At 40.9% G+C, this 22358-nt stretch overlaps 1 protein-coding gene across 1 annotated transcript; it reads right to left on the bottom strand.

Annotated features, from left to right (window-relative positions):
• Positions 1-3116: 3116 nt before the first annotated feature.
• On the bottom strand, positions 3117-21949 carry ca8 (carbonic anhydrase VIII). The gene is made up of 9 exons (XM_070845591.1): positions 21877-21949; positions 16087-16272; positions 15785-15909; positions 12086-12181; positions 11196-11258; positions 11020-11068; positions 9323-9435; positions 6154-6349; positions 3117-3446 (listed from the first exon to the last, which is right to left on the bottom strand). The coding sequence occupies exons 1-8, from the start codon at positions 21947-21949 to the stop codon at positions 6215-6217; spliced, it is 840 nt and encodes a 279-aa protein (XP_070701692.1). The 3' UTR covers positions 3117-3446; positions 6154-6214.
• Positions 21950-22358: the final 409 nt, after the last annotated feature.

The raw sequence follows: 22358 nt of genomic DNA, 5'->3' as shown, positions 1-22358 counted from the left end.
AGCAGAAAGAGCTATATCAAATTACATCATGTTCAATCAATAGGAAGCAAAAACTGATGAATCTCACTTTTCTCACACTCTCCTGTGCACATTACTTGAGGTCTTCGAGCAGGTTTGTTCATTTCTTTCATGTCATTACAGAGCTCCCTGTTGGCTACCAGAGGAACTGTCACTGACTGCAGTGGAGACAAGAGAATGACATAATCAATCTGTGGTGCCTACATTTCCTATAATGCACTTTGATAGCGTCTGTTTCTCACAGCCTAAACCATGCCCATGCCTTTCAAATTCCACATCTACGTTTCATAACACAGACGTTTATTGTACATTTGCAGTCTCCATGTCCGAGCTGATGAGGAATGATCACGTTTTCTTGCATTGATCTTCTAAAAAATGTCATTTTTGTTTTGTTTTTTGTCCACCAGTTGATGTTTGTCAGAAATAATCAGTGTCACCGCTGTCTCATCTGATCTTAGGTGTGCCGATTCGTGTGCTGTGATGCCTCTTTGTAACAGCAGAGGGCAGAATAGTTACATACTGATCCTTATATTTGGTATTCTATTGTACATTTATTACATTTTATCACTTATATCACTATATAACAATACCCTATTACTGCTATATTGTTATTATTTTATGTTACATTTCATGCTACATTGTATTGTCTTTGATTTTGTGTTCTGTATATTTCAAATAATTGTATTCTTACTCTGTAGTGTGTATATTACATAAACTGCACAAATATTCGGAACATTATATCATACTTTTTATATGGAATATCACTACACTACATATATAGGTCACAATATTTGCACTTACATAATGTGAGGTATTGTAGTATATATATTCTACATCACTATATTTCCTGTCTGTGTGCTGCTGTGATGTGAATCTACCCTCGTGGCCTGTTAGACCTGCGGCCGTGTGGTTGCTGTGGCCCTGATTCTGTCTGAAATGTGTCAGTGTGAGTGGGTGTGTGTATGCCAAAAGGTCTAAGGTGGATCGAGGAGATGATTGGCTGCCTGGAGGATGGCCCTATATTTAAAAAAAAAAAAAAAAAATCAGGATGGCATCTGCCCGGTGCTGTGAGATCTTTATCCTGCTCTGCTCCCAACCGGCCACAGACCCTTATCAAACTTATCAAACTGTGTAGTGTTGCGGCGTAGTCTGTAATGTGCTGTAGGTAATAGGGGTGTGCTGGCATTTCTGTTCATAGTCATTATTTCTCCTGCTTACCTCGGGGAGTTAGGGAGGGTAGAATCACTGTTATAGCATGTTTTGGGGGTTTATAGGTCATCTTCAGGCCATTTTCCCATCAAATCCTACTTTTCTGATATTTTTGGGACATTCAGCCATTAAATATACATTAAAACATACTAGCTCTCCTGGCATGGCTCAGTAGGATCACTGAAAGCTTTTCTCGCTGGATGTGAACTACACTTCACAGTCGACCCCTGAGGAGTCTTCTGCTGCTTCAATAGCTGTTCACACTTATCAGCTTTCATGGAAACTTCTGTCTCATTAGTCAAAGGTTCAGAGTGGACGTCATGTTGAACCAGATACGATCAGCCTCCTAATGCCTCCAATTTACATCTTAGCATGGTGTCCTGTGCTAGTGCTACATACCATTTCAGCACATTTTTAGTATTAGATAGATTTATACTCTCTCACTTCCCACTGTCTGCGGCCCCCAGCAGGCACTGAAGATGTAAAAGAAGCTCAAAGATAGATCTTTTTTTTTTTTTTTTGTTAATGGTTCAGGGATTTCCTAAAACAGCTGGTCACTGCAGTTTTTGTCGTTTTTAGATGACAATGGATCTATACGGCACAGAAGAATATAACATGTCAGGATCTAAATACGCACACACTACTTGTTACTAAGATACATTCATTCTTTTCATAGAAGTAGAAAGAAAACTTTCAATCCACTCTTGTAGTAAGTCAGTCTTGTAGTTTATTGTAGCTTTAGAGTAACAGTCATTAGTTCTCACAGTTTATAACAGCTCCGTTTGTCAGACACAGTACCTTTAAAGACTGCACACACACACACACACACACACACACATGATCTATGTCTGATTACTTCATCTGGGTCTTTGATTCACACCTGGTGTTAAAATGTGTTCTTGTTGTCCACATTGTGCTTTGAGAAGCTTTTTGGCATTTTCATATCTAATTATGCAAATTAGTTCTAAGGGACCAGCAGCCCTGCTCGAGGGAACAAATGGATGGTGTTAAGTTTAAACTGGCTTTTAGCGAAGGAAGACTTGCTAAGTACCTCTGCTAGTTGCAGCTTGTGCCACGCTCGATGTGGTCTGGCTGATCCAATCCCATTCTGATTCCGGTGTGTTCTGTATGTTTTTACAGCTGGCATGAACATGTCTTCTTTATTCCCACACACCCTTGATCATATTCTAATATCGGATGTTATTCTAAAATGACAGGATGGGAGAGATGAAACATTATTGGGGATTAAAGCCACCAACAGTGCACATTTTGTGAAGGCATTTACTGTCATCTACATTTGACCTTATTTATTTGAAAAAAATATGATAAAAAAAAAAACAATTGTGAAAAGTGTTCAGAATTACATTGTTCAGACAACGACAATGTCCCAAAAGCGGTATTGACACAGAGAGTAGAAATGGCAACACTAACACTGATAATAATACGGTTAAGAACGTCCAGACCATGTCACATTTGACTGTAATCAACACTTTGATGGACAATACGACGGGGGGACTCAAGGGTCCAAGAGAAAATAAAGACACTGTAAAGATACTGACATTCAACATAGACTGTAGTTTGAGTTTACAACCTGAAGAGTCTTGATAAACTAATTAAAAGGTAAATATCATAGCATATTATGCACTCTATAGATGGGAATCAATGTACAGCTCACCTTCAGTTCATTGAAAACCTTAAGCTTTACTCTAATGGCATTCTTCTCAACAGTTAACAGGTTGTAAAGCATCTCTTGGACAGATTTCCTGACATATGTACTTAAAAAGTGGAACTGTTTACATATATTACAGTGAGGTGCCACCACAGCTTCTCTACTTCCACCTACAAGCTCCGATTTGTCTGTGGAAATCTGGCTCACTGGCTTCTTTCACGTTGACTTTCAGTACATCAGTTTCCTCTTGTTTTGACAGCAGAGATGGGCCAATTGTAAAGCCTCCTGTAATCATACGTAATCAGGACGCACGACGCAGACAGACACATCACTTGAGACGTACGTACAGTGCACACACACACACACACAGTAAGAATGAGAGGGGGAGAGGTTCTGCAGAACACCTACACACACAGGCAGTACACAGTAAAGGTGTAAGATCAATACTTTCTTTGTCCACCCACAGTCTGCAGCTGATCCACAACCACACCAACTTCCCCTCTCTCCCTCTGTTTCCATTCGTCTCTGCACACCTCTTCTTTCTTCTCTCCTGCAAAGAAAGAGAAATGTGGTTCTGATTAAACGAAAACTAGTAAAAGTAGGCGTAGCGAGACGGAACTTTTATTGCTCCTGTGTTTTGGTGTTCTGTGCTCTGTGCTTTTATAACTTTCCCCCTTTCCTTCAGACTGCAACAGAGCTCCTCCAGAGAGAGATGATGAAGCTGTTCTGTAAAAGTTGATGATATTTCCATCTGTAGTAACATATAAAACCAAATGTGGCGTTCACATGAACTCAGCACTGAAGCTTTATAGAAATCCTCTACTTAAATAAGGTTCCATTACCTTTTCACCCTCACAGGAAAATCACTGTAATAAGAGCCTGGAAATCTACTTATTGGTCATACTGATTGACAACTTTCTTTTATTTGTGTCAGCATGCTAACTCACACAAATGTTGAACATGGTAAACATTACTATTTTGACAACTAGCATTGACATTGTGAGCATGTTAGCATGCTAATATTTGTATTTGTAGACTCTTAACGTGAACAAAGAATGATCTTGATGTCCCCAACAACATATGCTCTTCTCAGCAATTAATAGCTTGCTGTATTTTCCTACTTATGTACATGCAGGTGGCCGTAGATTCGTGCAGGTAGCGGGTACCCTGGTTTTGTTTCTGTGCAGGCTGTTTTGGCAGGCATGTGAAAAAAAAAAAAAAGAAAAGAAGAGAGAATGTTCTGGCACCACTAAACTTTTACCTCATGGTAAATGTCACCCTGACACTTTCATGTTGGTTTTCTCTCAGACCTCCACCTCTCCTCTCTACCTCTTCTCTCCTGGGGTTTGTCTCAGGTGGATATGTGCTGTGGGACCAAATCAGTATTCATTTACACTATAAACAATAGTCCTCTGTTCTTTCTCTCCTTTCCCCTGAGCTCCCTGTATCTCCTCCTCTTTCATCCCTGTGGCACTTTCGCCTCCCCTCTCCCTCCTCTCAACACGCTTCTTCCTACACACTGTTTTCCCTATTCCGCCAAAGCTTCGTGTTACTCTCGTCTCTGTTCTTTGAGTATGAACTGCACCGGAGTCACAGGCAATCAGTGGGTCCACAGGGTGATGAAGAACTTCACTGTTCGTGAAGAACTGTGGTAAGTTTTGCTCTGTAAACTAACTTTAGCACAGCTCAAACTGACCTACAGAGGGTAAACGCTGTTTAGCAGTTCACAGTTTGGTGTTGGAACTGCAAAAAATAGCTGTATTTAGTGAAACAGGGATTACTTAATGAAAATAAATCCAGCAAACTGAACAGCTGCATTAGTCATTATGGGATCATCACTCCCTATAATACCTCGACTGCATGAAAACACGCATTCGCAAGGCCATTCATCCACAGGAGGTGTTGTAAAGTTTCCAGTGAGGTTATCGATCTTCTCAGCAAATGAGTCATTTGTTTAAAGGAGTGCTCCACAAGTTTAACAAATGAAGTTCAGCTTACTCGTCACAAGGAATACCAGAGAAAAACGAACCAAGATGATGTCTGTGAGTTGAAGTGGAATGTGGTGTTTGAAACACATCAGCTTTCACCAGTCATAGAAGGTCTAACAAAAGACGCTAGTGAGTCAGGATGTCTCCACATCTGCTGCTAAATTGCTGAAATACCCCTTTAAGAGAAAGAAAGCCGAACGTGGAAATGATTTATTGAACCAGCTGTTATGCGCCACACCTAAACATCCCTAGAGTGACACAGCTGTGACTTACATCTCTTACATTATGTTGTATACTAACTGAAATTGGTGAAATAGTCTGAAAGCGTCACTCCGCTAAAAGTATAACCTATTAAAAAGATAATGTTACACCAAAATTCACATGCTGACATGTAGGAAGAAACACAAAGACTTGATGTCCTTAAAAATGTCGAAAGCTCAGGGTCCTGCAGCCACATCAGTTCAAAGCCAAGATTTTCAGTATGAAAGTTTCATCTATCTTTTTTTACCCTCTTCTCCCCCTCTGAGCTCCAAAAGTTCGGCCCTGTCCTCCTGCCACTGTGCTGCTGAGCTAAATCTGGGATCCCTTCATACACTGCATACTGTATATAGGCTAGTCCCAGATTAGTAACTGAACTGGGTTAGTTCTTCCAGGGCCTGATCCACTAGACTGTGGTTTCAGAGGACCCAGATACCTCAGGGACAGCATGCCTACTTCCATTAAAAGTCTGTCCTTTGTGAGGGAATGTGCTGAACTAACTAAAAGTACAGAAAATGGTGTTTGGTGAGAAGTTCAGCAAAAGCTGGTTAGTTTTTATTAATTCCTGCAGTAATCTTTACTTACTGTCTAACTTTTCATGTACATGCAGAATTAAAGCTGCACTACTTAGTGTTTTTATACCAACAATGAATTAAGGGTGAAAGGTTTAATAATGACAGTAACGAACACACAGAACCAAACTCTGAGGTTTCCCCTCAACTTAACCAACTATATCTAGTGTCTCTCAGCTCTTTGTGCTGGTTTTACATCCACAAACTGTTTTAGTCTCCTCTCACCGCTCTCATCAGCATCCAGCAGAAGGCAGCAGATCTGATAAACCAACTCTAAATTACCTGCTCAGCACCAGCACCAGCAAACACAGGTAGAGACTAGCTGGCTAAACACAGTGGAGCAAAGTGACTCCAAATGACTGCTAAGGTTGCTCTGTCTCCAGTGGACGTGTAAATGGACAAATGATGGATAGAGAAGGACTCATTTTAACACCCTTACCTTCTATTCTTGTATCTGTAGGTCGAATCGTTTTTCTGAATTGGAAGTAGAAAAGTGGGAGTCACTGGAAGGCGGCACGAACCGTCCGGTCACTGAGTGGTTGGGTGGGACGAAAATTGTCACCCAACAACCCGTCGTTTCCTTCTGGCAGCTCTGCCCCTTTGACATGGGACCGCAGCCTCCGAAACTCTTCAATCTGCAGACAAAAGAGACAAGATTTCATTTCCGAGGCCCATCTATTATACAGTATATCTCAAGGCTTCAAACGAAAAAAAACATTACTGATATCCGTGGACTGAAGTGGCTGATGGCCATTATTTACTATCATAGTTTGCGTGGCATCTAGTGAATCCACTGCCCTTTTAGGAGAGTGTCTGAACTTTGGGTAGTGCTTTTATATAATCTGCTCCCTACTTAAGAACATGACATACCGCTTTTGCCCTTTGACTTCCTATAGATACACAGGAAAATGGAAGTACTCCATGTGACCTCAAATATTTGCTCTCCAGTGGTCAGCCTGTTAGACATGCAGGTGACAAAGCTTTCAGTGCTGAGTAAAAGGAACCTGGCTGGAAGAGATTAGAAGACTGGGACCCATGTGGAGTCCCCAATGACAGAGAAAGACCCCGTAATGATATAATGATAGTGTGGGAAAGAAATACGATAATCAGAAGACAGCTGGGAGCTTTCATGGCTGTCGAGACTGCAGCAGAACAGTGAGAGTATTCTTAGCTATTATTTTACAGTGATTTCTGTTCCTAACAAGCACAACGTTTGCCTGCTTCTCCAGCACTAAACACGAGGCTTTGACAGATCTGTCTGCGAGGACATCTTTCGTTGTTTTCTTGCTCACGCCGAGATGTGACACAAAGGATCTAAAATCTTACTTCCTGTTCTTGTGTAAATGGGGCTACTGCAGATACTATCGTCTTTACTCACATGTCCTGTGTAGTCACAGTACTGTATAATTACAGTACATGTGGTTACCTCGGCCCAAAACAAACATGACAACAGCTCCTGTGCCGTTGGCTTACAGATGCAGGATTCTGTAGACATAGCAACTGTTGAATGACACACACACAATTTTGCGTGTACATATGCACTGTGTACACATGCTCTTGGTCTTTTAGCAGTCCATTAGAGGTGTGCAGTCTAGGTAAACATGGCCTGCTGTTTTAAAACACTTTTGCATTCAGCAGTCAGATCATTGCTGAAACATGGTACAGAAATTGGGCTCCTACAATAAGCTACGTACAAATATGGTAATATATACAGTATATAACGTTGACTGTCTGTGGGAAAACTAGCTTTTTCCAAAATCTGCTCCTACATACAGTATATATACTTATTTTTAACAAATGGCATAGCTGCCAAGGGAGTAACTTTCACTTTCAGTTCTTACATCCTCTATTTACTTTAAGTTCATCAATTGTGTCTAAATATAGCCAATCAGACAATGATTTCAGGCTCTTGATGGCTAATAAGTATCTGGACAACAGCTGAAAATGATCCTTGTGGCTGACACTGACATCGTTACAGTGATGTGGCTTAATGCACATTGTCCCTGTAAAGCAAAATGTTGTCGTCATCCACATTAGAACTGTATGACATCGCCTGAAGCAAGACAACAGCCAGTCATCATTCTTTCTGTTAGCATTTCAAAGGGTCAGCAGGCCGGAGGCCAGCAAGGATAAAAGACTGAAATAAATGTCAGAGGACAACCTCTTTTACAGCAACCTGCTTGACGAGAGCTATGATTCAGGCAAAGGCTGGATTAAAGTTTATATCTGTCAAAGACAATGCGACAATCTAATTGATTGGCACTGAGTGTAAAGGTTTCCTGTACTGTGATGACTGCCAGAGAGCCTCAGTTTTGTGGTCCTGTGGCCCTGTGCCCTCACAGAAGAGCTCAACATTGATTATTTGTAGATCTTGAATGGGTAAGTCTCAATATGCAGTGTCTTTTAGCTCTGGTTTGGTCTCTACCAACTCCTAAGACGAAACATCTTGCTCTTTAGCTGCAGAACAATGTGCAGGAGGCACAGTTTGCTGACCAGACGCTGTGTGTTGAGTGGACAAGCCCAGACTCCTGAGCAATTGTCTGCAGCAAAACTCATCTCAGCCATTAATTCCCTAAATAAAGCCAGTTTATTGAATGCCAAAGAGAAAAGAAAATATTTTGAATCACTGTTACACCACACTGAGCAGTGCCCATCACACTGCCCCCATGCTGCACTGGGACCGGATCTGTCTGGAAGGCAGCCAACCACCAACCTAAAGCTCCCCAATCCATTAGCAGCTTCTGCCTGACCAACAGCCTGAATGAATTCTACTGTCTGCACTGACTCCATCCACCTCCTCCAGCCCACCAGCTCCCCCTCCCCCACCACTACAGGGACCTGGGCCTTTCCACACCTGCCCTCCTAAAAGGCCCCCTCCTTCCCTACCACAATGACTCTCTCTATCCTGGACACAGACGTCAACAGCCTGTTCAACAGGCAGCACTCCTGCAAAGCAGCCAGAGCAGACTCCACCCTGAAGCACTGTGCTGATCAGCTGTCTCCAATAATGGTCTCCAATCTTTAACACCTCACTGGAGACACCTTCTGCTTTCAGACCATCACCATCACGCCCATGTCCAAGAATCCACGGACCAAAGGATTTCGCTCCCTGTAGACAATGTATCAAACATGGCCCTCTATTTCATCCTCCTGGACTCCTGAGGAGTATATGCCAGGATCCTGTTTGTGGATTTTATCTTCATCTTGTACATTTTTAGAGCTTTCCCTGAAACCAGCTGCCAATGAGACACGGGAACATTCTGCAATGCCGAATTCCAGAGTTTGGTGAAAAACGATGTAGGAAATCTACATCCAACCATAAGCAAAGTTGAGGAGTGGGCTACTGAGGTCTGGTAACCTCACTTTTTCGAACTCCACAGTCCCATATCTTTGTCATTTGTGAGCATGTAGTACTGAGCCTCAACCAATGCTGACTTAAGACATCTATCAGACTTCATACAGAGCCCTCTGGATTCACAAAAAGGCTTTATTCAGCGTTTTCCCAGTAGTGCAGTAGTGCTCCCCAACACCTATAAACAGACTTTGATGTCAAATCTGTGAAGTCGGCCTTTAAAAGTCTGCAGGTTTGGTTTTTATTCATGTTTTACCTGTAACTGTGAGATGGTGAGAGGATACCGGTAGAGGATCCAGGTCACATTTTCACTACAAGGTGGCGTAGTCAGAGATCCCTCATACACCCAGTAGTCTCTCAGTAAAGGATCTGAGGGCAGATCAAATACTTGACATTAGATGCACTAAAACGCTTTGAAATACATTTCAGAGAAAGCAACATATTGACGCTGGTGAATTGGAAAAATAAAAGGTGGATTGAGTGGGTGCTTCACGATCTTCAAAAATTATTGAAGGTCCAGAAATGCATTATTTTAGTTACAGTTATGTTCCCAGGAGAGTAGGGCAGCTCAAGGTATTCCTGTTCTTTTTCAATAACGACATCACTGACTCTGGACGGCTTCTACTAGTAACTATTTAAAAGAAAACTGCTATTTTAAATACAGTTTTACTTGGTAAATTATCCAGATTCATTAAAACAACAAGTCCCTTGTCAAATCTTTCTTTCAACATCTCATCTTAAATTGTAATTAGTTATTTTTTCTTTGTACCTTTAACTAGCTTTTATGGCCTATGCTGCTGTAGCACCAAGCAAACACCATTTTGCACAACCAAGAGACTAAGAGACCATATGACTCCTGTTTTAGCCTCTTCAGCAGCTCCCAGTATGTTTTAGAATAGCTTGTTAACTGATTACTTTCAAGCCTCCTCATGGCCTCTCTCCCTGCAATATGTCTGACCTCTTAATACCATATGTGCCGCTGCAAACTCTGAGATGCTTGGGCAGAGGCCTTGGGTCTTGTGTCAGCAGGGGCCACTAGAGGAAACTGGAGGGGACAGAGTTTTTGCAGTCACTGCCCCAAGGCTCTGGAACAACCTGAAATCAGGTCAGTTGAGTCAGTGATCTCCTATAAGTCCCTTTTTAAAACATACCAGCCTTTCCTGGCTTTACTTGAGTTTTGATTTCTTCTTCTGTTATTTCCGTTAAATTTTACATATTTTTTTTCTACGCTGTTCTGGCTTTGATACATCACAGTTTCCATCCCAGAAAAAATAAGTACATGTTTCATAACTAAGAAATGTCAAACAAGCAACCTAAAAAGATTTGATGAGGGAGTCAGTTTACGTAATCAGATTCAGACCTGGACAAACATTTGATAAAATGCTATCAAACCCCAACCATATCCTTGACCGTCTACTTTTTCCACCAACATTGTTGGAAGACTAGCAGTCGTGCTGGAGAATAAACTGGCATCTAGAATGAATAAAGTGCTCCCTTTAAGGTCCGTGCACTTTAAACTAACGTATGTGCAACACTACTTTGCATCCATATATAGATGATTCTCTCCCTGGATGTATGTAGTTATGTTCCTCTTTCCCCTTGCTTGTTGTTCTCTGAGACATAACTATAAATGGAAATACGACTGTGAGAAGGCACTCCTGGTACAAGATAGCGTTTTCTTTCTCTTGTTTTCTACTGTTTTGTGTGCATGACTCTGTACCATATTTTATTTTTATACTGCCTATATGTCAATTTGTCTCACAGTGAGAAGTGACATAAAAATTTGAATGTAAAAAAAAATAGAATGAATGAAGTGATGTGTGGATGATAGCGACCCAGCAGGCTGCCATCTTGACTCAACTATGGTGACATAACCTCAAACTCAAACTACAGTCATTTTTCACTAGACTTCGTATCCATTATGTATTTGAAATCAAAATGTTTTCTGCTCACCAGGTAATAGAGTGTTGGGGTTGAAGCAGGGAATTATCTTGTTCTTCCCCTGATGGAAATTCAGCAACACAATAATGATTGTTATCATGTATCCAAAGTAACACTGTGACGCTTTATTTGACCGTTGTCTTTATGTGATATAATACATTATTGTCTAATCTGATCTTTTCAGTCACCTTGTACTGCAGGTCCTGTAGAACTTCAGTGATGGCCTTAAGACCCAGATGCTCCTTACCAATCTAATGAAAACACAACACATGTTGGGTTTCAGTTCACTTATCAGTGTTTCTTCTGAAGATTTCTTATCATAAATTGCAGATGTCAACAATGTCTTTTATGAAGATCTCAGTTCTCACTTCTTACAGGAAGTAGAAACTAAAGGAGCTGCCAAACACAGGATGTGTGAGGCTGATTGTGCTAAGACTGTGGCCTCAGGAGGTCAGGGTTACCTGGGGTGAAACCAGAAGGAACACACCGATAGCTGGTATTTTTTCACTGGGCGCGTTTCCTCAGCTGGTGTGATTGAGATCTTTGCACAACTTTAGGAGATTTCCCAGCAGGGAAACTCTGATTTCATAGGAATGTAGCAGAAGGCGTTTTCCAACTTACGCCACACTCACTCTGAGTAACAGAAAGGTTCAAGCTAGTGTGGAACCCGTTCGCTCATTTAAAAAGAAAAAGCAACATTTACAATCCCAGGAAGGAAAAACCCTCTGAGGCTGCTGGTGTGCTGTAAAGTCAATATTTTAAAAAGATGAGGGCCTTGGAGGGGAAAATGAATGCAGATCACACATTACAGTTAGTCCTGCTCCAAAGTATCACAACTTCTACAACTGGTTCTCATTACACATGTCCTGTACATTTGTCACATTACTGCACATCCTGTTAACAGTGCACTTTATTCATTTTACCATTACTGTCTACCACAACATTTCTTCCATAAAAGTCAAATCTTTCAAATGTGAATATTATACTAAGGTTGATCTCTTTTGAATTGGCAGTGTGACATTGTGAGGAAAACCCACCACCATGGCGGCAGACGTCTGGTTCTTGATGCGAATGTTACCTGCACGAAGAGAGCTATGATGAGGACTCCATTCTTCTTCCCAAGAGCATCCTCCAAAGTGTTAAAGAGAGTGCTGTTCCAGTGAATCAGGTGGAGCTACAGACAGATGGAGACACAACAAGACACAACCTGTATCTAAGAGGCCATTGTAAACAGGTGAAAGGAGCAGTAGTAAGTAAGAGGGTGAGAAACCATCAGCTGGTGGTGATTGAGGGCTTTCTGTTTGGGCACTTGTGTCTGAAAAGAACAAGAACAATGCTCCCCTGAAACAGGTTAATACCAGACTAGATAACAGATTTGTGCTCGATAAGACTGAAAGCTACTACTTACTGTGATATAGAGACAGTGGAAAATAAATACAGAAAACCTCAATATATCAGTAGTTTTAGCTGAGACTTCCCATTGAGCATTGGTTTTTTGAGTTGCACAAGACATCAACAGCTGTTTTGACGTCTACATATAGTAATTGGAATACTATTGAAATAAGTAACATGACCTTGAATGTCTTAACTTTTTAAACGTAATTAGCACAATGTGCTGCACAATATGTGAGCTACCGCAGAACCTGCAAACACCAACACTTTGTGGATAGTAAAAAATATAAAGCATCGGACATAAGTAAACACAATTCAAACAGACAAATTAATGATGCATGTGAGTTAAAGCCATTAAGAAGTAAGAATGGAAATTAAAATAATTAAGACCAGCAACAATCAGCAAAAAAAAGGCAAATGAATTGAAACCATTAAAAAGTAAGAATAAATTTAAACTGAGTAAAATAAAAATTCAGATGAACAGTTGACCAATAAAATATCAAATACAGCCACAAGTGATCGGGGTTCAAGCAGCTGTAGAGCGTTTGGACGCTTGTTTCTAATTTAATTGTCAAGAAGCAAAACAACAACATTGACATGCTGGTCATCACTATATGCTGATTTTCTGTTGAGGTATATCAATATACTTTCAGAAACATTTCGTGCAGCTTATGACCATCATTGATGACTACATTTGTAGTTATTCTGATTAAAAGTGACTGGTTTGTACAATTATAATGGACCGTCATATCAAAATCCCTCTAAAAACTTACAGAAAGATCAGTGAAGTAAATAGATGACTTAAATAACTGGCCCAGCAGTTTCTGATGACATTTTGAAAGAAAGATTTTGATTAAAGATTTTTTTTACAGTTTTAGAAAAGAAACCAGTTTAGTAAAGATGACTTTAAAGATTAAAATGATGAGAACACTCCACTTGACTTGGAGCCAACTGGGGACTCCAACCCTGGACCCTCGTAGCCACAGAGAAGGTGGCCTTCTGTGTGCGCCACTGGGGAAATATAGTACTCACACTGTACTCTGACATTTTTAGAGCAGAGGACCAATGAAGCAAAGATGCAGGAGACTTGAGAGATTAAAATGAAGAAATGAAGAAATTTGACTCTAGGCCGAGCCGTTCTCAAGATAAATGTGAAAATATTAAACTCGATTGTGACATTGCCACCTTGAGGTCAATGCGTGTGCCTTCTCATTAAAACACCATGATCGATAGTGTCATGAGTTATTTAGCTCTCTAGAATAATAGTCTCTACATGAGTATTAAAGTCACCAGACACCAGAATCAACTGTTCAACTGTTGTAGCCTTTCCACTTAGAGATCTCACATTTAATAAAGCAAGTAAGTAAGTAAGCCCAGTAGCTGATACCGTAGTCAGTGAGAGAGAGGCTTTAATACGAGCCATATCTAATGGTTCGCTGACTTACATCCAGTTTTCTGTGTAATAAAATGAGAACGCCTACTGGCATGCTGGGATAGGGATACATATCTATAGTCTGTGGATCATTGGGTTGGGGATATTGTGTATTCTGTATGGCGACCTTGTGAGCTTTGAAAGGCGCCCTAAAAATAAAATTTATTATTATTATTATTATTATTATATTACTTGTGGAACCTAGTCTCCCGGCCCATCTCTCTAAATTGAGGACAACGTTTTTAGTGAGCAGTCTAGTGCCTCTGTGGTTTGGACAAAGGTCATCTCTCTTGCACAGGTCCTATGAGCGCTGACAAGATGAGTGAAATTTTCACATCCTCCTCTGGGAATCTCCAGGGAATCGGGCCTGATGGAGCACAGAGGTTTTCAAGGCATTGAACATTATCGGTCAGTGTCTCATGTTGGAGCATAATTGACTACTTAAGTCTACTATCGTTTACGCCAATGGGAACAATAATGGTTTGAATATTAGCAAGAACTGGGATAGAGTTTGTGTACAAGGCCAAACAGGTAATTTCATTTGGAATTTCCACAAACGTTACATCAACAACAAATGATTATATGAAATATATGAAATGGGAAAGTTGTGGAAGGCCCCAAATCAACAGTTTGGAGCATCCCACGTGTAAACAGATGAATTGATAAGAAATCATAGCATCATTATTGGCTATGAAAGGGGCATTCTTGAAATACTCAGTCATTTACAAGCAAGAATGGTGCATGGTTGACCACTTTGTGAAAAAACTGCATTGGCCTAATAGTCCAACAGCAACAACGTTTCACAACAAACAATTGTAAGGAATTAAAGGATTTCACCATCTACATACAGTAACTTCAATAAAATATTCAGAGAATCTGGAGAAATCCTGACTGTAAGGAGTGAGGCCAAAAACCAACATTGAACACCCATGATCCTTTAGGCAGCACTGCATTAAAAACTGCCCCACCCCCACTGCATAAACATCACATCACATTGTTGCACTGGATGTAAATCAGGCAGAAGTGTTCCAAGGGACTCTGGGCGGCACATGGCCACAACAGGTAACTTGTAGACAAACATCTTTAAATTGAGAGAGCTGGCATAGCATTTGGCATTTCCAAGGTTTGAGTTTTGACCTTTGTCAATGTTTCAGCTAAATATCAGACAGTAATGTCAGGACATGCAGTCTGAGAGAGTTCAACATTTTATCTTCAAAGAAACAGTTCAAAAAAGCTCACTAATTCACATTTCTACTGCACCAGACGGTAAAAGAGCCAAGATAAATTCCACTAGGTGCCTATCCGAACTTCCATCTGTCAAAACAGACACAAACCTGGTGGAGGCTGTAAAACAAATGGACACTCCTCAATGAAAAAGACTGACACACTCAACAGATTAGTCTGCCGCACCTGTAAGCTGCCATTAGGTCTTTAGGTGTACAATCTAAAAGCCAGGATAGTGTTTGACAAAGAAATCAGTGACTGATGATGATATGATGAGGTGATTGAGACCATGAGGTGTGATTAAAAGTTAGTAAGTGGACTTTGAGGTCACTTTTTAAAAGTAAACTGTTCCCAGTCAGTCAGTGCTTTGCCCTCAACCTTCTTCTTCGAACTTTCAGTAATAAAGTGAATAAGCAATTACTTTGAGGACAGCTCATGCTCACGTCCCAACCCAAACTAAAGGTTCCCTAAACACAAACATATTGATTTCAGCCTGTGAAAATAGTATTTTCAGCCTCAGATGTGGAAAGTGTTACAGGTTACACTGTTACACATAAAACACTTTTTGTGTTCAAGGACTCAGCAAGCTACGATGTTATCTGAAGGACAAATGTCAATGCTAGAAGTCTAAACATATGAAAACTGTGTTCCTTTAGTGCACCCCCACTCCATGGTCGTGTGTGTGTGTGTGTGTGTGTGTGTGTGTGTGTGTATGTGTGTTTGCACTACCTCCATAGGGAAAGCCTTGAAGTTGACAGTGTGCTCTGATCCTCTCTGGTTCTCTTTGCCCCAGTGGAATCGTACCTCATGAAGCTCATACTCATGATCGCTGGGCAACGGGCCCCCGGTAACCACTGGAGCCGGAACATGGGGCATTGTGACCAAGCATGCACAGGAAATAAAAGACACATCAAAGCAGTCAGAGTGAAAGTGAAGCTGAAGGAAAAGGGGTCATTTAAAGTGGGCAAGATATATATTTGTTTTCACGTGAGTATAATGAAATAAATGACTGGTGAGTATTGACATGTCACCTGACTTGGACTTGAGAATGATTCGGACAGTGTGTCCGTCATTGATGACCTCACAGTCTCGACAAACCACGTAGTTTGGTGATAAGCCAACATCCAGGAGGGACGGGTCATACTGAGCCTCCCTGGAGTTTAGGTTAATTGGAGACTGGTACTCGCCGTTGGCTTCTGGGAAATGGAGGCCCCATTCTACACCTAGGAATAAAAAAACAGGGACACGTACACATGTGCACACAAATGCACACACTTACACAAAACACACACGTGTCTTTGGCCCCTATACAGGCACAAAGGGATTGTATTTAGCCTCTCATAGGTGTGTTTTGGGCATAACACGAACTAAACCAATCAGTGTCATTTCCCCGTCCCTTTAAAAGCCAGGTGAGCCACCATCAGGAGTGAACGGTTGCTTATTTCATCTTATCTGCACATCACACGTATGCAAGTTGTGAACCTGTCTATGTGGGCTCATGCTATCTGAATAATGTGTCAGGTCTCCAATCTGTATTTAGATGGTAGTGCGTGGCAGTGTCTTGCTTTGACAGTATGTATACAATTCGTAGCCATTAGCAATGAAACAGTGAGCCAAATTACAAGCAGAGGCAAAATGTAATGTTCATTTTTGTAAGACTATAGTATGGAAATTTACGGTGTTGCTTAAACATAAACTGTTATGAAATAGGAATACATTGAAGCAATAAGCCTTTTTCAAAGCAGGCATTTTGACTTGTTACAGGAGGAAAAGCACAAGTGTTACTAATAACTTTAATGGTGACTCCTTTCTATTCAGATGGCCCAGGATCATATCATACCAGGAGCCTGAAACTGAAGTAGACATGATTAATTTTATCATGTACACTTTTGTTGTTCCTATGGTGATATGTCACAAATGGAAATTAATTACAATGCATTATATTTGTAAATGTACTTTCATTTCATCACTGCATGCAAGTGAATGAGCGTGTTAAAGGTCACTAGTGCACCCTAACCAATGCAAGATTTATCTTAAACAAGAGGGGAAATACAGAATTTGTGTGAAATCTGTATTGTACTTTTTGTTTGAGGCGCATCTCATGTATGATTGACACTGCTAAATGAAACCTTCGTAGAGGAGTGAGCCGCCTGGCTTCAAGTGAGTAATTTAGTTAGAACATGAGAAAATCACATTTCTACTGCACCAGACGGTAAAAGAGCCAAGATAAATTCCACTAGGTGCCTGTCCAAACTTCCATCTGTCAAAACAGAGATAAACCTGGTGGAGGCTGTAAAACAAATGGACACTCCTCGATAAAAAACAATAGCAATCAAACGCAGACCGACAGGCTCAACAGATTAGTCTGCCACACCTGTAAGCTGCCATTAGGTGTAGAATCTAAAAGCCAGGATAGTGTTTGACAAAGAGATCAGTGACTGCCTGGAATGTGTTCTGAGTCTGTTTAGAAGTACTTAAGGTGTGAACATCTCTTCCATGTTATAGAATCTTTAATGTGTACATATTTCTCTGCCTTTATCAGAGGAAAACGTATGTATGTAGAAATATCAGTGTACAAACTTAATGTTCATTTTTGGTCTTCCATATGGCCTCACAGGTTAATAAATACCAAGAGACCAAGTGTGTCCATGTTCAGGCAAGGTTGCCAAATGACAAAAATAACACTTTTAAGTTGCCATAATGTTCTATTCTTGATCTTGGAAAACAAGACTTCATCATGTTTGACATGAAGAAGAGATTAAGACAATGAGATGCGATTAAAAGCTGTTGAAAAAGTTAGTAAGTAGACTTTGAGGTCAGGTAGGGTAAACAGTGCTTTGCTCTTCTCTTCATTTTCTTGCCATTTTCATCATCCTCTCAAGCAACAAAATTATACTGAGGCCAGTGCCAAATGCCATGAGAAGTGTTTAGGGGAAGAGAGCGGTGCTTTTGCTAGACTTATGTTGTGTTACACTGGCAGACAGTGAAGAAACACTGAGCAGAGAAAGCGATACTAAGTGGCACCAAAGGTATAAAGATACACACTGATCTAGATTCGCTTCTGCTTGGCTGACCGCAATCTGACGGCACAATGAGAACATTGTAAGATGAGTGGAACCCACGTGTATTTTTGAAAGGAGGAAACAAGCACATTTGGTGAGTGTCATGTCCAGAAAAGCCAAGTGCACCCATGGCCCTCCAAGAAAATGAACTCAATTCCTCACAGCGGGCACTTCTACTGCAGCTAGAGCAGAGACACACACTCCACACACTGGCTGACTACTTACTCTGTAGCAGTGAGGGCTGAGGGGGATCCATAACATTCCCTCTTTCCTAAGCAACTAAAGCCATGACAACAATTGAGTAAAGGCAGCAATGGTTTCATTGCATCTACGATACACATAAAAGGGCTGTGCACTGTTGTGTGTGTGTGTGTGTGTGTGTGTGTGTGTGTGTGTGTGTGTGTGTGTGTGTGTGTGTGTGCACACTAGATTGTACTAGATTGTACTGCTAAATCATCTGCAATACTGCTAACCAACAGTGCTTCTGGTCAACTGACAACAATCATGTTTACAGTCTAAACATATGACGATATACTATACGCACACGACGTACTGCTGAGAAAGGTCCTGCTGCAGAGATGGACTTTTAGTTATTGGCATAATTGCAATTGTGAGTAGGATTTTGAATGAAGTTTTGCGTAAGGCTTTCACTATTACTTACCACAGACGTGTTATTTCTCCACAAGCAGTAGTAGTAGTGAGGTCTTTTGGGATCAGAATTTATTCTTTGCTTTACAGTTAATGCTTTTAAAGTTTTATGTTCTTTTATTTTTCAATTCATGATCTTACATTACTATCCTTACAATGCCAGTTCTTTAGTGCAGTCCATTCTAATGAAGGCCATATAGACTAACAACATCGCAGGTGTCCTACAGAAAGTCTTTCATCTCACGTGCACAAAATTGTTCTCTGCATGATAGTGTGTGTTATGAGTAACTGATTAAAAAGTTTTAAAAGGGATGCATCCATGACTTTTTCCTCACAGAAGGACACAGATGGTGTTCACAAGTCACACATTAGTGTCTAATTCACGTGTGCAAAGTGTCACATAGCATTCAGTATACTTACATTAAGGATTCAAGTTCAGTATCACAGTGCATCCCTCGATGCTCAGTAAAGGCAGCAATGGAAAGAAGACAGAGTGAAACAACATGATCGAAATCGAAAAGTCATTAAATCAGAACTGCTTTGGGTATTGTACTTATGAGATGGGAAGTCAGAGAATAAGGGGGTAACGACCTGGAAAATGTTTTAGATATTTATACTGTGGGTATTTTTTAATTAAATAATTGAAATATAACATCACACAGTATGAACTGTTGAACAACAATCTGATGTTAACTTTTAACGAGCAGGTATTTATTTGAACATTAAAAAGTACAGTCCAGGACTGAAAGAAAGCTGGAAGTTTGGGAGCAGATGGGGTCAAGAGTTCTGCAGTAATTGTCTGATTTATTTTGAAAATTCCCATACAAACAGGTAATAATACAAAGGAGACAAAAACTACAAAGTTCTGTTTTTAAATGTGAGGTACTTAAAAAGGGGAAAGAATATGCTCATGAACATACTGTAGGCACATAGCCTGAGCATGTTGTAAAGGAGACCTACTAATGGGGCACAACAGGGGACTTACAGGGGACTTAAGAAGCTTGAAGTGGTTCAGGCTTGTGTGGATTGACACAGCAGTTATACAAGGTGCAGTTTATTGTTGTTATGGAGTACACAGGGCAGAAAAGCTTTGTTGGGATAAGGTTTCTAGAGTAAATGCAAACCGTCTCATAACCAAGGCAGCTGTGGAGGATGCTCGGTTTTCTGTCCTGTCACAAGACCACGTTAAAATATAGATTAGTAGTAATAATGACTTCCATCATTGTTACCCGCTCATTCCCTAACTTCACATCTTGCTCCCTTGTGCCTGCATGTACCTACTCTACAGGTAAACCTCAAAGGGGATGAAGGTTTTATTCACAGGCTTTAATTGTGCAAACAGGCTTTCAACACTACTGTGTCTGCGTCAGAGTCAAAATGGACAAGGGCAGCAGGAAAACAACATATAATACACTGTTGCCAATAAAGTTGGAGTAATTGTTCAATACCCCCAATTTAGTTAAAGCCTGAATACACAGTTTGCAAAGGTTCATTGTGGTTTATGTTTCACTGTGATATGTTTGGAAGAGTTTGATCAGTAAAGTTGAGAAGATATACACTTTATTTATCAAGAATAAGTCACATTGTCACAGTCATTTCATGAGAAGAGGTGAAAAACATTTGATTCCAACTTTATGGGCAACAGTGTAGATAATCAATCAGACCATGTGCATCATTTTCATTGGATAATTGGTTGAGCAGGGTTTGAAATCTGCTGAATAATGAATCCAAGGGTAGGAGCTGCCATGGTCAGTGTCCACAATGGGTGCAAAAACATACACTGTAAGAAGGACACTAAAAAGTTGGAAGAATGATGCATCATTCTAAGGCTTTATCAAAAGTTTCCTTTGAGCTAACATCAGTCAACTCCGGATCAGTTTCTCCTCAATCGCTTCGTGGTGCCTCGTCTCCCTTTGATCCCGTGCTGAAAAATGTACCGACTGATTTGGCAGTTTCTCAAAGGGACATTTCAGCAATTTTGAGAAAATAACCTTGATGATGTCATCAAGGTTCAGAACACAATCATTTAATTTTGAGGATGTTGTTTTTCTGTTAAATGTGCCTCTGATGTTGGACGAAAGCTAAATATTCAACTTCTGAAAAAAAAAACGTGGAGCAAAAAGTTATTCAGACTGTGACAAAGTGCACTCACCTAAAACACTTATGTACCTGTGCATCCATGACAGGCCGCACCTTTGTTTGTTTCAGCACCTGTTATGTCAGCCATGAGTTCCACATGATACACATTACTACCCCTGTTTGTGCTTAGGATAACACCATAATGACAGACAAATATTGTTCTTATTGCAGGTACTTCTGAAAAGTTCCTGAGTGTCCTATAAGGCCCAGGAAGTTGGCGTGGGAGGGGGCAATCAGCAATTCCCACCTTGTAAAGCATTGAGTGACATGAGCAATGCTGTCAGAAAGCTGCTGATATCTGCTGATATAGGTAATGTGTATAAACCATATGTTTCTTGAGATGGTGAAGAATAGTGCATTTGGTGGTGCATTCATGTACTGTGGGAATTTTGACTAACTGTAAGGAATGATTCTGCCTGTTTGTAAGTTCTGGGGCTGAGATATTTAGCGTGCCCACCCCTGTAGTGAGGATGGTGACGCCATGATACAGCATACTGAGAGGTATGCCTGGGTATATTCAGTTGTCACGGGGAGGGTCGTGCTCGACAGATGGCTTTGCCTTTTTTGATTTATCCTCAGTTTCTTACGTCAATAGTTTTTGTTTTTAGTTTTCTTGTTTTGCATGTTTCCTCAAAGCATCTGCAAATAAATGATCATTTATGGGACCTTCAGCACAGCCTCTTGAGTCTGCCTCCCACTTCACTGTAGCTCTAAAGGTCAACAACTATCCCACGCCGTCACTTGTTTCTTTGAAAAATGTATCTATGTATCTATGTTTGCATCTTGTTTTGACACACATTTTTTTGACAGTGCGCTCACTCAAAAACAGCATGTGAAACTCCGACACAGTAAGTGTATAAAGTTTGAAGTTTGACGTTCCCTTTAAAGCCCATCTGGAGCCTCAACCTTTTATTGCAGCTAATATCACGTACTTGCCAGCATCCCTCCACGTAGTGATGAAGACCGTCTTACCTTCCTCGTAGCCCCAGTCCAGCTCATCTTTCCCCGGGATATAATCCGACTCCTCATTCATGTTGTCAGCCATAGTGCTTGGCAGTCTGCTCACTGTGGGTAGAAACCAGTCTGTCACACTGGTTTCATGCGGTCACACAAACTGAAGCCTCTGCAGACTGCTGGATGGATTCCCAGCCAAGCAGGGCTCCCTCGGCCTTTTACTTTGTTTTTAGCTATGCCTTTTCCTTTGACTTAGCTTCTCCTTGTCTTTTCCTCCCCTCTACTTCTCCTCTGAAGTCCTCTCGTGCTCTTGTCTTCTTACTAAATGATGTGTGTGGTACTCTCTGCCTCTCTCTATTTCTCTCTGTTGCTCCTCCTCTTCCTCCCTCTCCACTTTGCTCTGCTGTTATCTCTCCCCCTCGCTCCCTCTTCCTCTCTGTCTTCCTTTCTTCTCTCTCTTTTCAACTCTGCAGACTTCAGGTGCTCGCTCGCTCTCGCTT

This window comes from Pempheris klunzingeri, chromosome 15, assembly GCF_042242105.1.
Source record: "Pempheris klunzingeri isolate RE-2024b chromosome 15, fPemKlu1.hap1, whole genome shotgun sequence".
Classification (NCBI taxonomy): Eukaryota; Metazoa; Chordata; class Actinopteri; order Acropomatiformes; family Pempheridae; genus Pempheris; species Pempheris klunzingeri.
This window is presented reverse-complemented; position numbering and strand designations above follow the sequence as displayed.

Excerpts from the sequence above, each read along its gene's own strand:
- ca8 (XM_070845591.1), bottom strand. The coding sequence starts at position 21,949 with ATGGCTGACAACATGAATGAGGAGTCGGATTATATCCCGGGGAAAGAT. Across the intron at positions 12,182-15,784 it reads TCAAGGCTTTCCCTATGGAG|CTCCACCTGATTCACTGGAA; the intron begins GTAGTGCAAACA and ends ATCTGTCTGTAG. Across the intron at positions 6,350-9,322 it reads TCACCATCTCACAGTTACAG|ATTGAAGAGTTTCGGAGGCT; the intron begins GTAAAACATGAA and ends TTTTGTCTGCAG.